This window comes from Muscardinus avellanarius, assembly GCF_963383645.1.
Source record: "Muscardinus avellanarius genome assembly, chromosome: 4".
NCBI classification, from domain to species: Eukaryota; Metazoa; Chordata; class Mammalia; order Rodentia; family Gliridae; genus Muscardinus; species Muscardinus avellanarius.
In genome coordinates this window covers 108,169,085-108,186,262 of record NC_137789.1, presented here as the reverse complement: position 1 = coordinate 108,186,262, position 17,178 = coordinate 108,169,085, and the positions used below count along the sequence as shown (strand labels likewise).

General features: G+C 41.7%; 1 protein-coding gene across 1 annotated transcript in view; it reads left to right on the top strand.

The window, feature by feature from the left end:
• Nucleotides 1–17,178, top strand: part of CCDC6 (coiled-coil domain containing 6) — a gene marked incomplete at both ends in the record, with an annotated part of 103,137 nt that overhangs the window by 60,334 nt on the left and 25,625 nt on the right. The window contains one exon of the mRNA XM_080694222.1: nucleotides 12,402–12,530. Within this exon, the coding sequence (XP_080550348.1) occupies nucleotides 12,402–12,530 (129 nt within the window). The remainder of the gene's footprint in view (nucleotides 1–12,401; nucleotides 12,531–17,178) is intronic.

Genomic DNA, 17,178 nt, shown 5'->3' with positions numbered 1-17,178 from the left:
GTGTGATCTCATTTCTCTTCATGGAGCAAGGAGTTATACTTTGCAATCACAGTATATCTGCAAGGAGCTGCCAGGTTGTTGTAGCATTTTAAATGCTGCTGCAGCTACCAGTGGCCAAAGTATAAAGCATTTTTCCTGATGGTAGCCTGCCAGAAAGCTCCCACTATACAGTAATTTGCATTATTATTAGAAAATACAGTAAGTTTGAAGTAGTTCTTCATTTGTAAGAAATTGCTGAATTTCTTGGCAAGCGTGCACTTGTGTGTGCAAGTGTTTGCATGTGCGTACCCTTGCTAACACGATTGCTAGGTTGGAAATGTCAGCCTAGACTCCATACCAGAGTAAGGGCAAGAGGAAGTGCCTGGGAGCTTTCTAGGCTGACTTTGACATAAAATGTGACAAAAAGCAGTTTGCAGGAAAAATGAAGGTAAAAGGAAAATAAGAAGGTGAAGCTGGGATAAACGGTTTCTTTATTTACTGGAGTAGGTAGGAAGCATTGTTATTTTTTATTGGAAAGGTGAGTTTTGTCTGTTGAAGAATAGTTGACCCCACTGTAGATGAACTTTAGCCATCATGAGAAATAGTTTTATAGTTTTCAGATATTTTAAAAATTTCAGAGTTGTAAAAACTGTAGTAATTTACATGTCAATTTCAAAATAATTGACAATCAGTCCAATTAGTAATTGCCTTAAGATAAATTTATACCCTGCCACTATTTTCTTCTTCCTTTTTCAAGACTCTTTATGTACAAACTAGGTAAGACTAGAAAAGAAAGATGAGAATTTTACTTTAATTTCCAATAATGTCTCAACTTGGAATGAATTATTTGGTTAATTGGTTGACTTTTAATCTGAGGATATTTTAATTTACTCAAACAGGTGAGAAAGTGCAGCTTTTTACAAAGTGGGTGTTCAGTGTAGGAGGTTGACTCTAGAGCTTACTACAGGACTCTTTATTGATGAAGCATTATTTATTTTAAACTTTCTTCCTAACTATTTTTTTCAAAGGTATTTATGCTTTTTAGCAGGCCTCATGCTAACTGAAATCCAGGGAACTCCAGCTTAGCCCTTTAGGTATCCTGAGTAGGTGGGAAGCCTAGTATTATCCTGAAGCCACCTGCTCAGAAACAAGGTTATGACTCCAGTCCTTGGTGTGAAGAACACTGACAAAGAACCAATAAAAAACAACAACAAAAAAATGAAACAAAACAACCCAAAAACAAAAACAAAAGTTTCCTGGAATTATTTACCTATATTTTTCCTCTCAAATTTATATGTGGCTCTTAAGTCAGACCAACTTCATATAAAAAGCTCTTAGATATAAAAGCTAAGTAGAATTCTTTTAAATTTTTATTAAGCCGAGAGTGGTGGCGCATGCTTGTAATCCCAAGGCTAGGACCAGAGGATCACAAGTTCGAAGCCAGCTTTGGTAACTTAGTGAGGCCCTACACAACTTAGTCTCTGTTTCCAGATGAGAAATAAAATTGTGTTGGGGGTATAATTTGGAGGTAGAATCTTCTAGGTTCAATCCCTAGTATCACGAAAAAAATAATAATTTATTTTTTATTTTTTATTAAAAACATCAGAGAACTAACAGTTGTGAAAGAACTACTGGTTTGGGATCTGTAGGAGGAGATCAATCAGGAGACTCAAGCACCCGGGCTGCTTTTATTCCTAGGGCATTTGCCATTCACTCAAATAGCTGAGATTTGCTTTTGATAGTTGCTGGAGCTAGGTCCACAGAATTCAAAGCTTGGAGACAGTGACCCATCACCCTCCCACCTGAAGCTGGAGCCATGAAGAGCCATGTCCTCAAGGGTACAGAGTACCAGTCCTACACAAGCTGAGTGAATCAGACAAAGCTTTAATTCTGGTTAAAGATAAACCCAGACTCAGTGCCTAGACCAGGATAATGCCATCTGAGATCACAAGTTTGTTCTTCATAAATAAATTTTCAAATACAGTGTCTAGCCCACAAAGAGAACTAGGCACATGAAGATGTGAAATTCCACGAATGTCAATGAGCAGAAATACCAGAACACAAGTGGACCTTAAAGCTACTTCAGATAGAGGAATTATCAGGCCTAGACTACAAAGCCACCATGCTTACTGTGCTCAAAGAAATAAAAGCCAAGCTTTGTAATCTTTGGCAAGAAACCAGAAAAATGCCACTTTTCTTCCGGAAATTTTTTAATTTATTTTATTTTTATTTTTATTTTTTGGTGGTACTGGGGTTCCTGGAAGCCCTTCTACCTCCGGGCTACACTCCCAGACCTATTTTTACATTTTTATTTGGAAACAGGGTCTCCTAAGCCAGCGTGCGCGCTTCGAACCTGCATGATCCTCCTGTCTCTGCCTCCCAAGTGCGGGGATTACAAGCGTGCGCCACCACACCCGGCTTCTTCCAGAAATTTAAAAGGTTACTAAAAAACTTAGTAACTATCACAGTGCATTTAAAATTTAGGCTATATTAACAAATTCTTAGGAAAAAAATATCTACAACTGACTGAAAAAGAAGAAAACAGGAGAAATTGAATTCACAAGTCTTCATAGAAAATGAATTCTAGATTCAAATGGCTTCACGGAAAGGTCTACCGTATTTTATTAGCATAAAATCTACTTTTTCATGAACTCTAGAGAAAAATAGGTTCTTCAGTGTATTTTAAGGTTAGCATATAACCTTAATGCTCAGATTAATAAGTATCATTTTAGGCAATTATAGTGCAGTGTCAATCATGAGCAAAAATCCTACATAAAGTGAAACCAGATATAATATTTTAAAAATAATGCACCAGCTGGGCGTGGCAGTGCACGCTTGTAATCCCAGCATTTGGGAGGCTGAGACCTGAGGATCGTGGTTCGCGGACAGCCTCAGCTACTTAGTGAGGCCCTCTGCAACTCAGTGAGACCCTGTTTCAAAATAAAGAATAAAAATTGTGCAGGGGGTGTAGCTCGGAGGTCAAATGCCTCGGGGTTCCATCCCCAAACCCGCAAAAAAAAAAAAAAAAAAGGAGAAAAAGAATTAGATAAAAATAGCAATTTATGATAAAATCTTAGTGAAATAAGAACAGAAGGAAACTTAATCATGATAGTGTCTCTAAACAGCCTTCCCAAGCATTGTGTTTAAGTATGACAAGTTAACAACTTTCCCTTTAAAATCAAGAACAAAACAGGATGCTTGCTATATCCACCTGTATTTATTGTTGTAGATTCCTAACCAGTCTAAAAAGAAAAAGGTAAAAGAAAAGGATTGAAAGGAGGAAACGATTAACGATTGCTACTTACTTATGGTTGTATTAATGGAAAATCTCAATGTACAGGTAAATAATTTGAATTGAGAAGTTGTTCACATGAAAAATTGCATTTCTGTATACCAGCAATAGTAATTAAATGTAACAATAAAAAAAAAAGGTAGCATTGTACACCAAGAAAAGATCTTAAAGGCCATGGAGAAATACAGAACATGGCAAAGGATATGGGGCAGTTAACATTTTTTATAATGTTAAGTAACATAACATCATATTACTATATAAAATATAAGCAAACTCTTGGAGAAAAGGAAGCTGTTCGGCCATGAGGCTTTCTGAGGGAGGGACAAGTATCATAGCCAGAGGGAACAAGAAAGTGCTGAGGCCTTCAGGTGGCTTTGTACCTCCGGTGCAGGAAGGGCAGTGGAGAAGCCATGGTGGTTGGAGTGGGGTCCTGGGAGAGAGAACTAAGAGCATTAGGGTACTGGATCTGCAGGTTGATGGCCAGGAACCTTGGGAGCTGCTGTCAGGACTTGGCTTTCACTCTGCAATAATAAGCAGTGAAATCATTCTAGTTACTAAAATCATTTGGTTACTGTGCCACGAGGAGACTGTGGAGCAAAGAGACCTGCGAGAAGCTATTCTGCAATCCAGTCTAAGAGATGGAAAGCACTGTTGAAGATGGCAGCAGTATATAGATGGTGATCATAGAATCTCAGGTGTGTTTGGAAGCAACAGCTCATAGGATTTGTGGATAGATTAGAGGTGGGTGTAAAAAAAAAATCAAGGAAGACTTAGAAGTTGGCACTTCAGTGATGGGAGGGAATCCTTTAAGGAGGGAAAGATATAGCAAGTGGTATAGGTTGTGGTTGTGAGCTTAGACGTTCAGTTGATGTCTAGACTTCAAGTGGAGAAAACAGATGGGTAGTTGGGACCCAGGTTCTGGCTGTCAGAGAACTCTGGACTCAAGATAAAAACTTGGAAGTGTTGACATTAGAACTTATTTATTGCTCTGAGAATTAATGTAGTCACCCAGGACCAAAGATATCCTAGGAAATCATATAAGAAGAGTGGGAACACAAGCCACAGAGTGGAGGAGATATTTGCAACATATATAACTGGCACAGAATACAAATCAGTAAGAAAAACAGCCCTGAGGAAAAATGGTCAGACTTGTACAGGCTCTTCCCATAGTGGATGGCCAAGTGGTCAGTAAACAATGTATACAACCTCCTTAGTAATCAGGACAGATGAACTGAAGGACAGCAAGATACTAACAGATTCTCCTCTGTGGGTAGAGAATGAACATTGTTGCAACCCTTTGAGAACAATTTGCCATTACCTAATTCATTTGGAAATAATTCAATTCCTTATGACCCAGCATTTCCACTTCTGAGTGCATATATACTGTGTGTGTTTTTGCACCAGATGTATAGGTGTTCTTTGTGTCATTGATGATAACCAAAACCTGGAAATGACCCAGTGCCTGTTATGAATAGAAAGGATAAATTATGGCTGGGTGTGGTGGCGCACGCTTGTAATCCCTGCGCTTGGGAGGCAGAGACAGGAGGATCGCACAGGTTTGAAGCCAGCCTCAGCTACTTAGTGAGGCTCTCAGCAACTTAGTGAGACCCTGTTTCCAAATAAAAATATAAAAGGTCTGGGAGCATAGCCTCGAGGTAGAAAGCCCCTGGGTTCCACCCCTAGTACCACCAAAAAAAAAAAAAAGAAAGGATTTAATCTATCATGGGTTCATTTAGCAGAAATTAGATATTAAAACAAGCAAAAGTAATGTTTAGAAGTAACATTAAAAAATTAGAAGCTGGGCTAGGTGACACGTGCTTATAATCCAGTTACTTGGGAGGCTGAGATGGGAGGAATGTGGTTTGTGGACAGCCTTAGCTACTTAGGCCCTTGGCAACTCTGTGAGACCCAGTTTCAAAATAAAGAACAAAAAACAGGGCTGGGGTTGTAGCTCAGAGGTAGAATGCCCCTGGGTTCTATCCCCAGTGCCCCCCACACACAATTAGAAAAGATGCAGGGAAATGACTACCATCAAAATCAGGATGCGCTTTACCTTGCTCGGTTTGGAGGTCAGAGCACACGGGCTTTGGGGAACAGGTGTTAATATTTCTTGATTCAGGTGACAGTCATTTGAGGGGGCTGTAGTATATGGTACTTCTTGACAGTCTGTATTCTGCAGCCTCCTTAACAGAAGTTAAATCCTGGGTAATTTAACATCTACATCATAATGATCATATTCATTTGTTATTGATTCCAGTAGCTTCTTAATTGTATCTTTTGTGTCTACTAAGCTGTTCTTTTTGTTGTTGTTCATCCTAGGACAAACAGTCCACATTAGTTTAGCAAGGATGTTGTCGTTTGTCCTACTAGTATTTGCTTGCATAAAGGCATTTTCTAGGTACTCTTGTGTAGAATTAGGTAAGTCCAGGTCACCGCTCTTCATAAAGCTTGCAGGCCTTTGAGGGTGACTAGAGTGTGCCCTGGTGCTCCAAGGTGCTGCACACACCAGGGATGAGGGAAAAGGCTCTGAAGCAGGAGACCTCAGTTTGAGCCCTGGGTTGAGCACTTAACCTGTTCAATGTTGGGTAGGTCATCTACCCAAAGAAGTGTTTTCATTCTGTCCAAAATGTAACTACTGTGGAGTTACTGTGCTGAAGCTCATGGATGTATATAAAGTGTTCTGGGTGTGATAAGTTCCCTGAAGTGCTGGCTGCTTTAAGAAGTAGCTGATGAAAAAGATATGAAAAGGGCCATGAAACAGATACTAACCTGCACATGAACAACAGTGTGCTTGTCACAGCTGAAAGAAGGGGCGTGCACATCATGCCGAGGGCGCTGGGCAGGCTCTGTGCCAGGCTTTGGAGCCATCCCCTAGTCTCAGTCACTTGGGGGAGGGAAGGGGGCCCGTAGGCAGAGGCACAGCACAGGCAGAGTGCAGGATGGAACAAGTGTTGCAGTGTCTGTAAGAGTGGCCCTGTGCAACTAGCTGGCTTACAGACCCTTGGACCAGGCTGTTCTCTGTAAGTGGGGACTGCACAATGAGTTCAGGTTTATTTTATTTTAGGAAAGTCTTTGGCAAAAGACATGAGCTCTGCCTTGAATGCAGTTGTAACCGTTCACTTGCGTAGACCCCTTCATTCTTTGTTGGCTTGATGCCTGGACCCTGAAGGTAGCTTACATTTGCAAACTTTGGGGTTCACTTAGACTGCGAGAAAGAAAATACCACAGGGAGAAGTAGCGAGTTTGTGTAAGGACTGGATGGAGGAAGACTTGAATGTTATGCACAACTTGGACCCAACCTGTAAGAAGTAGGGAGCTCCTGCAGGGCTTGGAGCAGGGCGCAGAGCACTAGGGCTTGTCTGCTGGCATGCTCTATGGTGAGTCTGGGGAGTTCCATTTGGAGCCTTTGGTGTAGCCAGGTGAATAGGAATAAAAGGCTTAACTAGGCTGGGTCATGAGCCTTGAAAGGAGATGATGTGTTTGACAGCCATTATGGAGGCTGATTTAATATGATCTGATTACTGGAGAGTTGTGGTGTTGAGCAAGAACGGGGGTACCAGTAACAGCAGGGAGGAGGTGGGAATCAGAGTGGGCCCAAGAAACACTTGGTGGTGATTCACCCACCAAGCTTGAGGTGGGAGTCTTGAGTTTCTGCTCAGGCTGCTGCTTCATAGAACAGTTGAAGAATTAGTTTCTTAGAGATGCTTGATGTTCTGAGATATTTTTGAACATTTTTTTCAAAGCTTATGTTAATAACCTGATCACTGTGGTTTTTTTTTTTTTTTTTCCTTGACAATCCAGCGACTTAATGCAGTTATTGTCTTATGTCCTATGATAGCTTTTTATCCCCTTTCTTTTTGGCACTGGGAATTGAACCCAGGGACATTGTACCTCCAGGTTACACCCCTGCTCTTTTTATTTTTCATTTTGAAAGAGCATCTTGCTGAGTTGCTAAAGCTGGGCTTAAACCTGTGATCCTTCTGTCTGATCCTCCAAGTCCTGGGATTGCACACATGCACCACCCTGCAGAGCTCTCGCGGTTTCTGACTGGTCCCTTGTAGTAGCTCTAGTCTTGGGTAGTCGTCAGTAAACCAAGAATGTTGGTAGCAGAACAGTTGTAGTACACATAAGTATTAACATCGACTAGTTAAAGCAGAGGTGGGGGCATCTTCTATTTATTCCCACGTTGCTTTGGGAGAGCTGGGTCCTGGGGTGGTGGCCAGAAGGCTTGCCTAGTGTAATTAGGGTTTGATTGACGACAAGCCCAGACTCACAGACTTACACTTTGCTTGGCCTGGGACTTGGCAAGCTTCCTTTGTATATACCTGTGGAGGCTATGAGAAGTAGTTCTCCCAGGTGAGTAATTCCGACACCTCTGCCTGCTTAAGAGAATTCTGTTGCAAATAAAAGGTTATGTGGTACACTGTTCTTGTATCTCCTGTATAAGAGGCATGGTGCATTGAAGTGGCTCCAGAAAGCCTTTGTAAACTATGAAGAAAACAGCATTTAGCTTTAGAGATATGTAAGACAAACACAAGTTTGTTTCAAATATATCAGTAGAATTTGCATGATTGTTTCTTAATTTGAATTGTTCCTGTTCAGGTTCAGGATATCAGACCTTATTGGAAGATTTAAAATTGCTTATGTAAGACCTCCGATTAGGAGTTTAAAATTATGCCTTGAATGTTTTGTTTTTATTGAAGACGGGTAGCAGAGATGAGACTGGAGTTATTTCTGATAGTTATTTCTGATGGTCTTGGGTTACCCTGCAACAGGCTTCTCTGAAAGGTTATGTTTGTAGTGTCCTGAGCTATAGTTTCAAAATAGGTGGGTGGATTCAGAGTGTTGGTTGGAGCCCTTTGGGAACCACGATCCTTGAATTTACGTGGGTCATGTAGAATATTCCCTTTCTGAAATACTTAGGATCTGAAGTGTTTCAAATTTCAGATTGTTTTGAACTTTGGAATATTTGCCTATACCTGATGATTATCTTGAGTTCCAAGTCTAAACTTGAAACTCACTTAAGCTTCACATATATCTTCGACACAACCTGAAGGTAATTTTACACTGTATTTTTAGCACAACTGTGTTTTTACTCCAATCCACCCTGTGAGGTTGGGTGTGAAGCTTTCTACTTGTGGCAGATTTCAGTGCTCACATACTTTCAGATTTTGGGGAATTTTGGATTTTCAGATTAAGGATGCCCAGTGTGTATCCATTTTAAACAGATGATTTCTAAATTTTTCTTAGGCGAATTATTCTAGGCAAACTCTTTGCTTATTAATTCCTCATGGTCCCTGCCCTGTGTCTGCCTCATCTCATAACATTTGCAGTTTGAGGTATTTACGCATTTCCCTTTGAATCCTTTTTTTCTTAGTGGTTTCACTATCCCAGGGAAGACCATATTTTCTTCATTCAGAAACCCTGTCCCCTGCTCGTAAACTCTGTATCATCTAAGAGGTGCCAGGATGGAGCGGGGCAGAGCTGTCTGTTCCATTTCTCTTGGGAGTGATGAAAACTGAATTGTTAGCAGAGTTAGGTCTCAGGATGGCTTATGTTTTCCAAGTGGGTTCTTGAAACCTGGGGGGACCTAGTTTGAGTCCTGGTAAGAACAGCTAGTTTTCCCATCAGGTTTCCTTTGGGCATAGCTCTTGAGAATGAAAAAAGCCTCCTAAAACGGAGAGCTTTTATGGCCTCTGATACTAGTTAATTTTGTACTTTTAAAGGAAATACCCAACTAGATATTGATAGGATTCCGCCATCTGTCCAAATATGACTACCTTCCTGCAAGCCAATGAGAGCTGTACTATTCTCAAATCAACATTCTGTGACAAATGCTGCTTTGGGTAAGCAAGAGATTTTCCAGCATTAGATTGCATTCTTTATTGTTTTTGTTTACCTGAGGCAGAAGCATAATACTCCTTAAAAAAAAAAAAAGCAAAAAGCAGGCATGGTGGCCCATGCTTGTAATCCAGCCCTTGGGAGGCTGAGACAAGAGGATCACAGGTTCATGGCCAGCTCTAGTACCTTGGGAGGCCCTCCACAACTTGCTGAGACCCTCTTTCTTTCTTTCTTTCTTTCTTTCTTTCTTTCTTTCTTTCTTTCTTTCTTTCTTTCTTTCTTTCTTTCATTTGCAGTCCTGGGGACGGAACCCAGGGGCATTCTACCTCCGAGCTACACCCCCAGCCCTATTTTTTTATTCTTTATTTTGAAAGAGGGTCTTACTGAGTTGCAAAGGGCCTCACTAAGTAGCTGAGGCTGGCCAAGAACCCAGATCCTCCTGTCGCAGCCTCCCAAATGCTGGGATTACAAGTGTGCGCCACCACACCCGGCTGAGACCCTGTTTCAAAATAAAGAAATAGAGCTGGGGGTATAGCCTGGAGGTAGAATGCCTCTGCATTCAATTCCCAGTATAAAACACACACACACACACACACACACCTACCTATGGTAGAGTTCTCTCAAAATGTTCTCATCAGGGGAAGCACAAATTATTTATTTATTTATTTATTTATTTATTATTTATTTATTGGTGGTACTGGGGTTCCTGGAAGCCCTTCTACCTCCAGGCTACACTCCCAGACCTATTTTTTTTTTTAACTTTATGTGGAAACAGGGTCTCTTAAGCCAGTGAGGCTGGTTCCGAACCAGCGCGATCCTCCTGTCTCCACCTCCCAAGCGCGGGGATTACAAGCGTGCGCCATCACGCCCAGCTCAAATACTATATTTAAGAACACTTTTATGAACTATTTAAAGGTTTTAAGACTGAGGTTTATCATTTCTTTAAAATTTGTAGATATCATTTAAGCTTAGTGGTCATAAACAAAATAATTTAGGGCATGGATGATATCGTAACTGTAGATTTTTATCTATCACTGGCCAAGTACCTGCAAACAGAAGATGCAACAGCAAACTCGTTGAATAAGTGTTTGATGGGGATAATACGCTTGCTTTTTTCCCCTTGTAAACATTATTTGCTCCATTGGAGTCTTTTGTGTCTGTTAGGTGAGGAATCTTTTTGTATGTCCATCATTTGTAGTGCTTGTAATTGCTGCTTAGTCTTGCAGAACCTGAGTTTCAGAGAGCTAGCCTAAAGTGGACGTGTCACTGCAAGCTCTTCCTCACATCTGCTTTTTCCTTCCTGGGTTTCTGCGTTGTTGACATGCTAATTTTTGGAGTTGTACATCAAAAACAGAGATAAAGCAGCATATGTTTAGTCAATATTTCCTGTGTTAGAAGACTATATCAGATTTAAAGCTTTATTTTATTTATTTATTTATTTATTTATTTTTGGTGGTACTGGGGTTCCTGGAAGCCCTTCTACCTCCGGGCCACACTCCCAGACCTATTTTTACATTTTTATTTGGAAATAGGGTCTCCTAAGCCTGCGCGCGCGGCTGGCTTCGAACCTGCACGATCCTCCTTTCTCTGCCTCCCAAGCGCGGGGATTACAAGCGTGCGCCACCACGCCCGGCTAAAAGCTTTTTCTTTTATTTCTGAAAACTGATTCTTTGCTTTCAGAACAGTGAAAATCATGTCAACTGTGAGGTTGATCAGGCGCAGCTTCCCCTGGGTGAGCACAAAATAGCTTATTTTTTCCCCCTGCATTTAATCATTGGACTTTCCAAATGCCAAGGGTGCACCAGGCATTGATGGGTGGCAGAGGCCCAGGCTCTGCCACTTTCAAGCTCTGGCCACTCAGTCCAGTGACTTGTTTTGTCGAGTGTAAAATGGAGGTGCTCAACCTGTCTTAATGCGTTTGAAGAACCTGGTATCCAGTGTCATCCCAAAGAAATGGTTTCATATGTATGAATTTATTTTGCGGTCCTAGGGATTGAACCCAGAGGCATTCTACCTTCAAGCTACACCCTCAGCCCAATTTTAATTTTTATTTGGAAACAGGGCCTCAAAAGGTTGAGAGTCTCACTAATTGCTGAGGCTATCCTTGAATCTGTGATCCTCCTGTCTGAGCCTCCCAAGTACTGGGATTACAGGCATGTACCACCATGCCTGTCAAAGAAATGGGTTTGAAGATAAAATTAAACTCGGTGTATTTCGTTGCTTTTAGTATCTTTTACTTGGTTCTTCCTTGGTCTGAAACATAGGGCCAGCCCTAGTTATGGATCAACAAAACCTTGCAGTTAAGAGTGTTAGAAATAATGCATGGACAACTGGGCCTGTTGATGCATGCCTGTTATCCCAGTACTTGAGAGGCTGAGACATGGAGATCACAGGTTCAAGGCCAGCCTCAGCAACTTTGTTGAGAGCCTAAAAGGGACTGCGATGTAGTTCAGTGGCACAAAGCCTCTGGGTTTCATCTCCTGTATGAAACCCAGACACACACACACACACACACACACACACACACACACACACACACGTACTCGTGGTTATTATTAATGAGAACTTCAGGTTGTACGGTGTCCACTGGATTTCTTTTATTTTCTTTTGGATTTAAAGGTTGGGATATTTTTAAGAGATTTCCTGTTATAATGACACTGTAATCTTATCTTTTAATTGCATAAATAAGAATGGCTTTTAGGGAAGATGTAGGAGGTGTGATGTAGGATTCATTGTGCAAAGAAAAGTAATGGTACTGTTTATTGCCAAAGCATGTTTACCTGTACATTGGGAAATAGTGTAATAATTCTGAATAATTCACTTAAGTATATTTTGTGATTGTGACTTCTATTTTCTTTCCGTAGACATGATACCAATCTTAGTAAACTGCAGTTTATTTTTTTTAATCTGACAGTATGAAATTTTTATTTTTAAGATTTCTTAATTTTTATGCCAGTGGGCTAAAACACAAACCAGTACCAAGGGGAATGTGTAGAAAAGTAAGTTTCCTGGGTTCCTAATTCCTCCCTACAAAGGGAACCACTTGTTTCTTTTAACCTGGAAGTCTGTGTTGAATTCCAGTGATGCTCTGTGTGTTTGCTTGTGGTTTGTGGTTATAAGGACCAGTTAGGAGCACATCACTTACAGCTGCTTGCATCTACCAACAGACACAGGTCGGGTTGCATCGATGGCGAGGCCTCTTACACGTGGCCGTCAGCTTCTGGAGCCAGGGTTTGTGTGGCTTTCATGTTGCTTGATTTCTACGTCTGTGTTCTTTTGATTTTTCTAGCTGCAGCATGAGAAAGCGGAACTGGAGCAGCATCTGGAACAGGAGCAGGAGTTTCAGGTCAACAAACTGATGAAGAAAATTAAAAAGCTGGAGAATGATACCATTTCTAAGCAGCTTACATTAGAGCAGGTATGCTTCTGCCGCTCTCCGGGAACATTGCTTTCTTACAAACAGCTGATTCTTTCCTGCTTTAAAATGCCGTGAGGAGCCGGGCGTGGTGGAGCACACCTATAGTCATAGTGCCTGGGAGGCTGAGACAGGAGGATTGCAGGTTTGAGGACAGTCTCAGCAAGTAATAAGACATCAACCTAGTAAGACCCTGTTTCAAAATAAAATAGGGCTGGGAGTATAGCTCAGAGGTTAATGCCCCTGGCTTCAATCCTCAGTATTACCACCAAAAAAAAAAAGCCCTGAGGACTAGAAGTGAAAAATGTGTTTAGTTCCTTCTTCCTGACTCAGAGGCTTCACTTCTGAAATACGCGCTGGCAAGTGTGCATGGGCCCTGCTCTTTTTCTCTCACACTTTCTCCCTCTCTCTCTCTAACCACAGTTAACTTTCAGGAGATAAGTGGTGGTATTCTGATTTATAGCAGGAAATGTCAGGTTCCTTTTGCAAAGCAAAGGGGGAAGAGTGTTTTAAACCACAGTATTCGTTTCTGTGAAAGTTCCTAAGACAGTGCTTGTTGTTCCTCTGCAACCTAAAACATTTCTTTCCAGGGCTCTTCAGAACAAATAACGTCCATTTGTCTTCTGTCTGTATACGCTGTCTTCTTCCAGCTACACTTGTTGATACCAATACAGAGTGTCAGACTTGTAACTTCTCCTGGGTCAGCCATTGCCTGGTATGACCTTGAGGTAACGCCACTGACTTCTCTGAGACCAAGTTCTCCATCTGTAAACAGAGCAGGACAAGCTAAAATCCAGAATGGCAAGCTAGGAGGTCCGAAGGTGGAAAGCAGTAGCCCACAGTTCAGCCCGATGCTGGGGTTGATCACAGACGTGGCCTTGGAGTCTGTCCTTATTCGTCTATCACCCAGAGCTGTGCTCAGCCTTGGGCTGGTGCGTCACACTCAAGTCCCTGATATCACTGGCCTCATGCCTGCTGCCTTTTCCCAGTCAAATGTCCTGGAATTATATTTTCTCTAGATAAGTTCTAAGAGGCTATCCACAGTGTAAGGCTACCTGGGTTACCACGTAAGGTTCAGTGGCTGGATTAAGGCGTGCCAACTCATCTGTGTTGAAGGTCCCCACAGCCCTTATGGCAGTTCGGCTCAGCCTCTTGTGCAGAGTTGTCTGATTTGCTCTAGTTCCGGATCACGGCTCTGTATCTGAGCTGGTGCTGACTGGCCCATGCATCACTCTTGGAACTGTCTAGTTTAACATTTTACCTTTGAGTGGATTCATGATGGGGATAAGAGGCTCAAGGGGAGTTTGGAGTTTATTGTAAACCAGTATTGACTTCTTTATCATGCTTTTCTTGTATCTACCTGTATCAGAGATATCAAAGTGGGAAATGTATTTGTTACTGGGTTTTCAAGGACTGTGAAGGATGTTTATAAATAATATATATTAATTCCTTCCATGTAAAGGGAGAATAAAGGGCCAGGCCCAACCCAGTGGCATATGCCTGTAATACCCACAACTCAGGAGGCTGAGGCAAGAGGATCACAGGTTCTAGGCCAGTTGGGGCAACTTAGATCCTGTCTCAAAATTTATAAAAATAAAAAGGGCCAGAGATGTAGCTCTGTGGTAGGGCACTTGCCTAGCATGCATGCTGCCATGGTTCAATCCCCAGTATCACTCAAAGGGGGGGGAAGGGTAGTTTTCAAGTGTTAGCTATTTTATTTTATTTATTTATTTATTTATTTATTTTGGTGGTACTGGGGTTCCTGGAAACCCTTCTACCTCCGGGCTACACTCCCAGACACCTATTTTTTATATTTTTATTTGAAAACAGGGTCTCTTAAGCCAGTGAGGCTGGCTTCGAACCTGCGCGATCCTCCTGTCTCTGCCTCCCAAGCGCGGGGATTACAAGCATGCGCCACCACGCCTGGCGTGTTAGCTATTTTATATACATCCAGAGTAGTTTAGTAAACTATTCTTAACCTTTCACTTTTCAAATTTAGGTGCCCCTCTTCCATTTAAAAACATTTTTTTCCAGTGTTCACATTTTGTTCAGATGTTCACCTGTTTAATTCCCAGGGTAGAAAATAGCTCCTGGTCTCTTCAAGTTAAAGCTTTGAGGATTCTTGTTTGAGACCCTGACACACTAAATACTTGTTAATTAAGAGCTAAGCTGGTGGTCAAGTACAGTTATCATAGTAGTTGGAATTGTGATAACTTTGCTTGGCTATGGACTTCATCATGGTGGTTGTCAATATTTTAAACAGCTTCTCTCTCCTGTGGAGACTTGGGGAGCAGAGCTCACCCCATACCCTAACTATGATCACGAGGTGGCCACCACGCCTGGCAACCCTGAATCTTTTAAAACAAAGTCCAAGCCGGGCGTAGTGGTGCACGCTTGTAATCCCCATGCTTGGGAGGCGGAGACAAGAGGATCGCGCAGGTTCAAAGCCAGCCACGCTGGCTTAGGAGACCCTGTTTCCAAATAGAAATATAAAAAATAGGTGTCTGGAGTGTGACCCGGAGGTAGAAGGGTTTCCAGGAACCCCAATGCCACCAAAAACAAACAAACAAACAAAAACAAAGTCCAAGTCGTACATTCTTTATACAAGTTATGGCTTATTAAAGTTTTGGGTTTATTCCAGACCTCTGCAATAAAGAGTTATCACAGTGGAGTATTTGCACTGCAAAGCCTCATACTAGAAATCAATCTCAAGCTTATCAAACCCATTTTTGAGGGGTACCAAGGGATTGAATTCAGGGGCATTCTACTGCTGAGCTATACTCCAGCTTTCCCCTACTCCCCACTGCTTTTTTTGGAAACAAAAGTTACTAAGGCTGGCCTGAACCTGGGATCCTCCTCTTACAGCCTCCCAATTACAGGAGTTACAGGTTTGCACCACCACACTTGGCTCAAGCCCATATTTTAACTAAAGTAAAGAAATTCTACATTATCACACTCCCTCCCCTTTTTTGGGTATGTCCAGGATGATTAAAGTTTGGGATTTTACCTGTATTTTGTTTAATCACAAAGAGTTTAAATCAGTAATGAGGAATGTTTGGCATTTTCTCCAATAGAAATGTCTTCTCAGTTTCTATGTATTTTGTAATCTACTAGCTATTGTGGTCATTTCCAGGAATTACCATTTACATTATGTGATATGCTATATGTTGTCATACATATTATATTGTATAATATGTTATGTGCTCTATACCACGTATTACAGTCAGAGAAAAGGGACGTGCCGTGCTCTGCTTTATGATTCCTGGATCTCTGCCCTTGCTCCTCTGATGAGCTTTTTCTTAGGGCAACTGCCTTCAAATAGCTTATGCCTATCTCATGCCCCCTGTACATGATCTGCAGCTCGGTAGATAGTATGTGTTTAAAGGAGAGTGTTCAGGGCCTGGGCACTGACTCAAACTGACGTAGCCAGGTATGGTGGCATACACCTGTATCCAAGCATCTCAGGAGGCTAGGGCAAAGGGGATCACAAGTTCAAGGCCAGCCTGGGAAGCTTGGTGAGAATCTGTCTCAAAATAAAATTTTAAATAGGACTAAGGTTGTAGCTCAGTGTAGAGAGCTTACCTAACATGTGATGAGGGCCTTGGTTCAATCCAAGTACAAGGGAGGGAGGAAAGGACTATTTCCTCTGATTAATAATTTAGTCAGTTCTTTCTTTTTGTTCTTTTCCAGACCTGTTTTTTTTCTTTTTTTCTTTTTTTTTGGGGGGGGGGTGGTACTGGGGTTCCTGGAAGCCTTTCTACCTCCAGGCTACACTCCCAGACCTATTTTTACATTTTTATTTGGAAACAGGGTCTCCTAAGCCAGTATGCGCGGCTGGCTTTGAACCTGCACGATCCTCCTGTCTCTGCCTCCCAAGCACAGGGATTACAAGCGTGCGCCACCACGCCCGGCTGACCTGTTTTATTTTTTATTTGGAAATGGTCTCTAAGCTGCTTGAGGCTGGCTTTGAACCTGTGATCCTTCTGTCTCAGCCTTCCAAATACTGGGATTACAAGTTTGCGTCACCATGCCCAACTTCTTTTTGTTCTGTTGAAATATACATATTTCACCCATTTTAAATATACAATGCAGCTGAGAGCAGTGGTGCATGCTTGTAATTCCAGTACTTGAGAGGCTGAGACAGGAGGATCACAGTTTCAAAGACAGCTTCAGCAAGTAGTGGCACGCAGCAACCTAGGGAGAGAGACCCTGTATCAAAAATAAAAATGAAAAAAGGACTGGGGGTGTAGCTCAGTAGATGCCCCTGGATTCAATCCCCAGTGCCACAAAATATATAAGTGAAATAAAACGTATAATACAATGATTGTTGGCATATTGATAAAGCTGTGTAGTCATCACTGTAACTAATTTTAGGACATTTCTATGGCCTCAAAAAGCCTGTACCCTCCATCTGCCGCCCTTGTTCCCTTTAAGCAAGCATTGTTCTATTTGCCGTCCGTATGTTTGCTTTTCCTGACATTTTGTCTTAAATCGGAGCATATAACATGGTCTTTCTTGACTGACTTCCTTCATTGATCATAATGTTTTGGAATTAGTCCATATTTCTTTCCCTGTTTTTTGGTCAATTATTTCCCCATATCTTATTTATCTATTTGTTATTTGAGCATTTGGGTTATTTCTACCCTTTGAT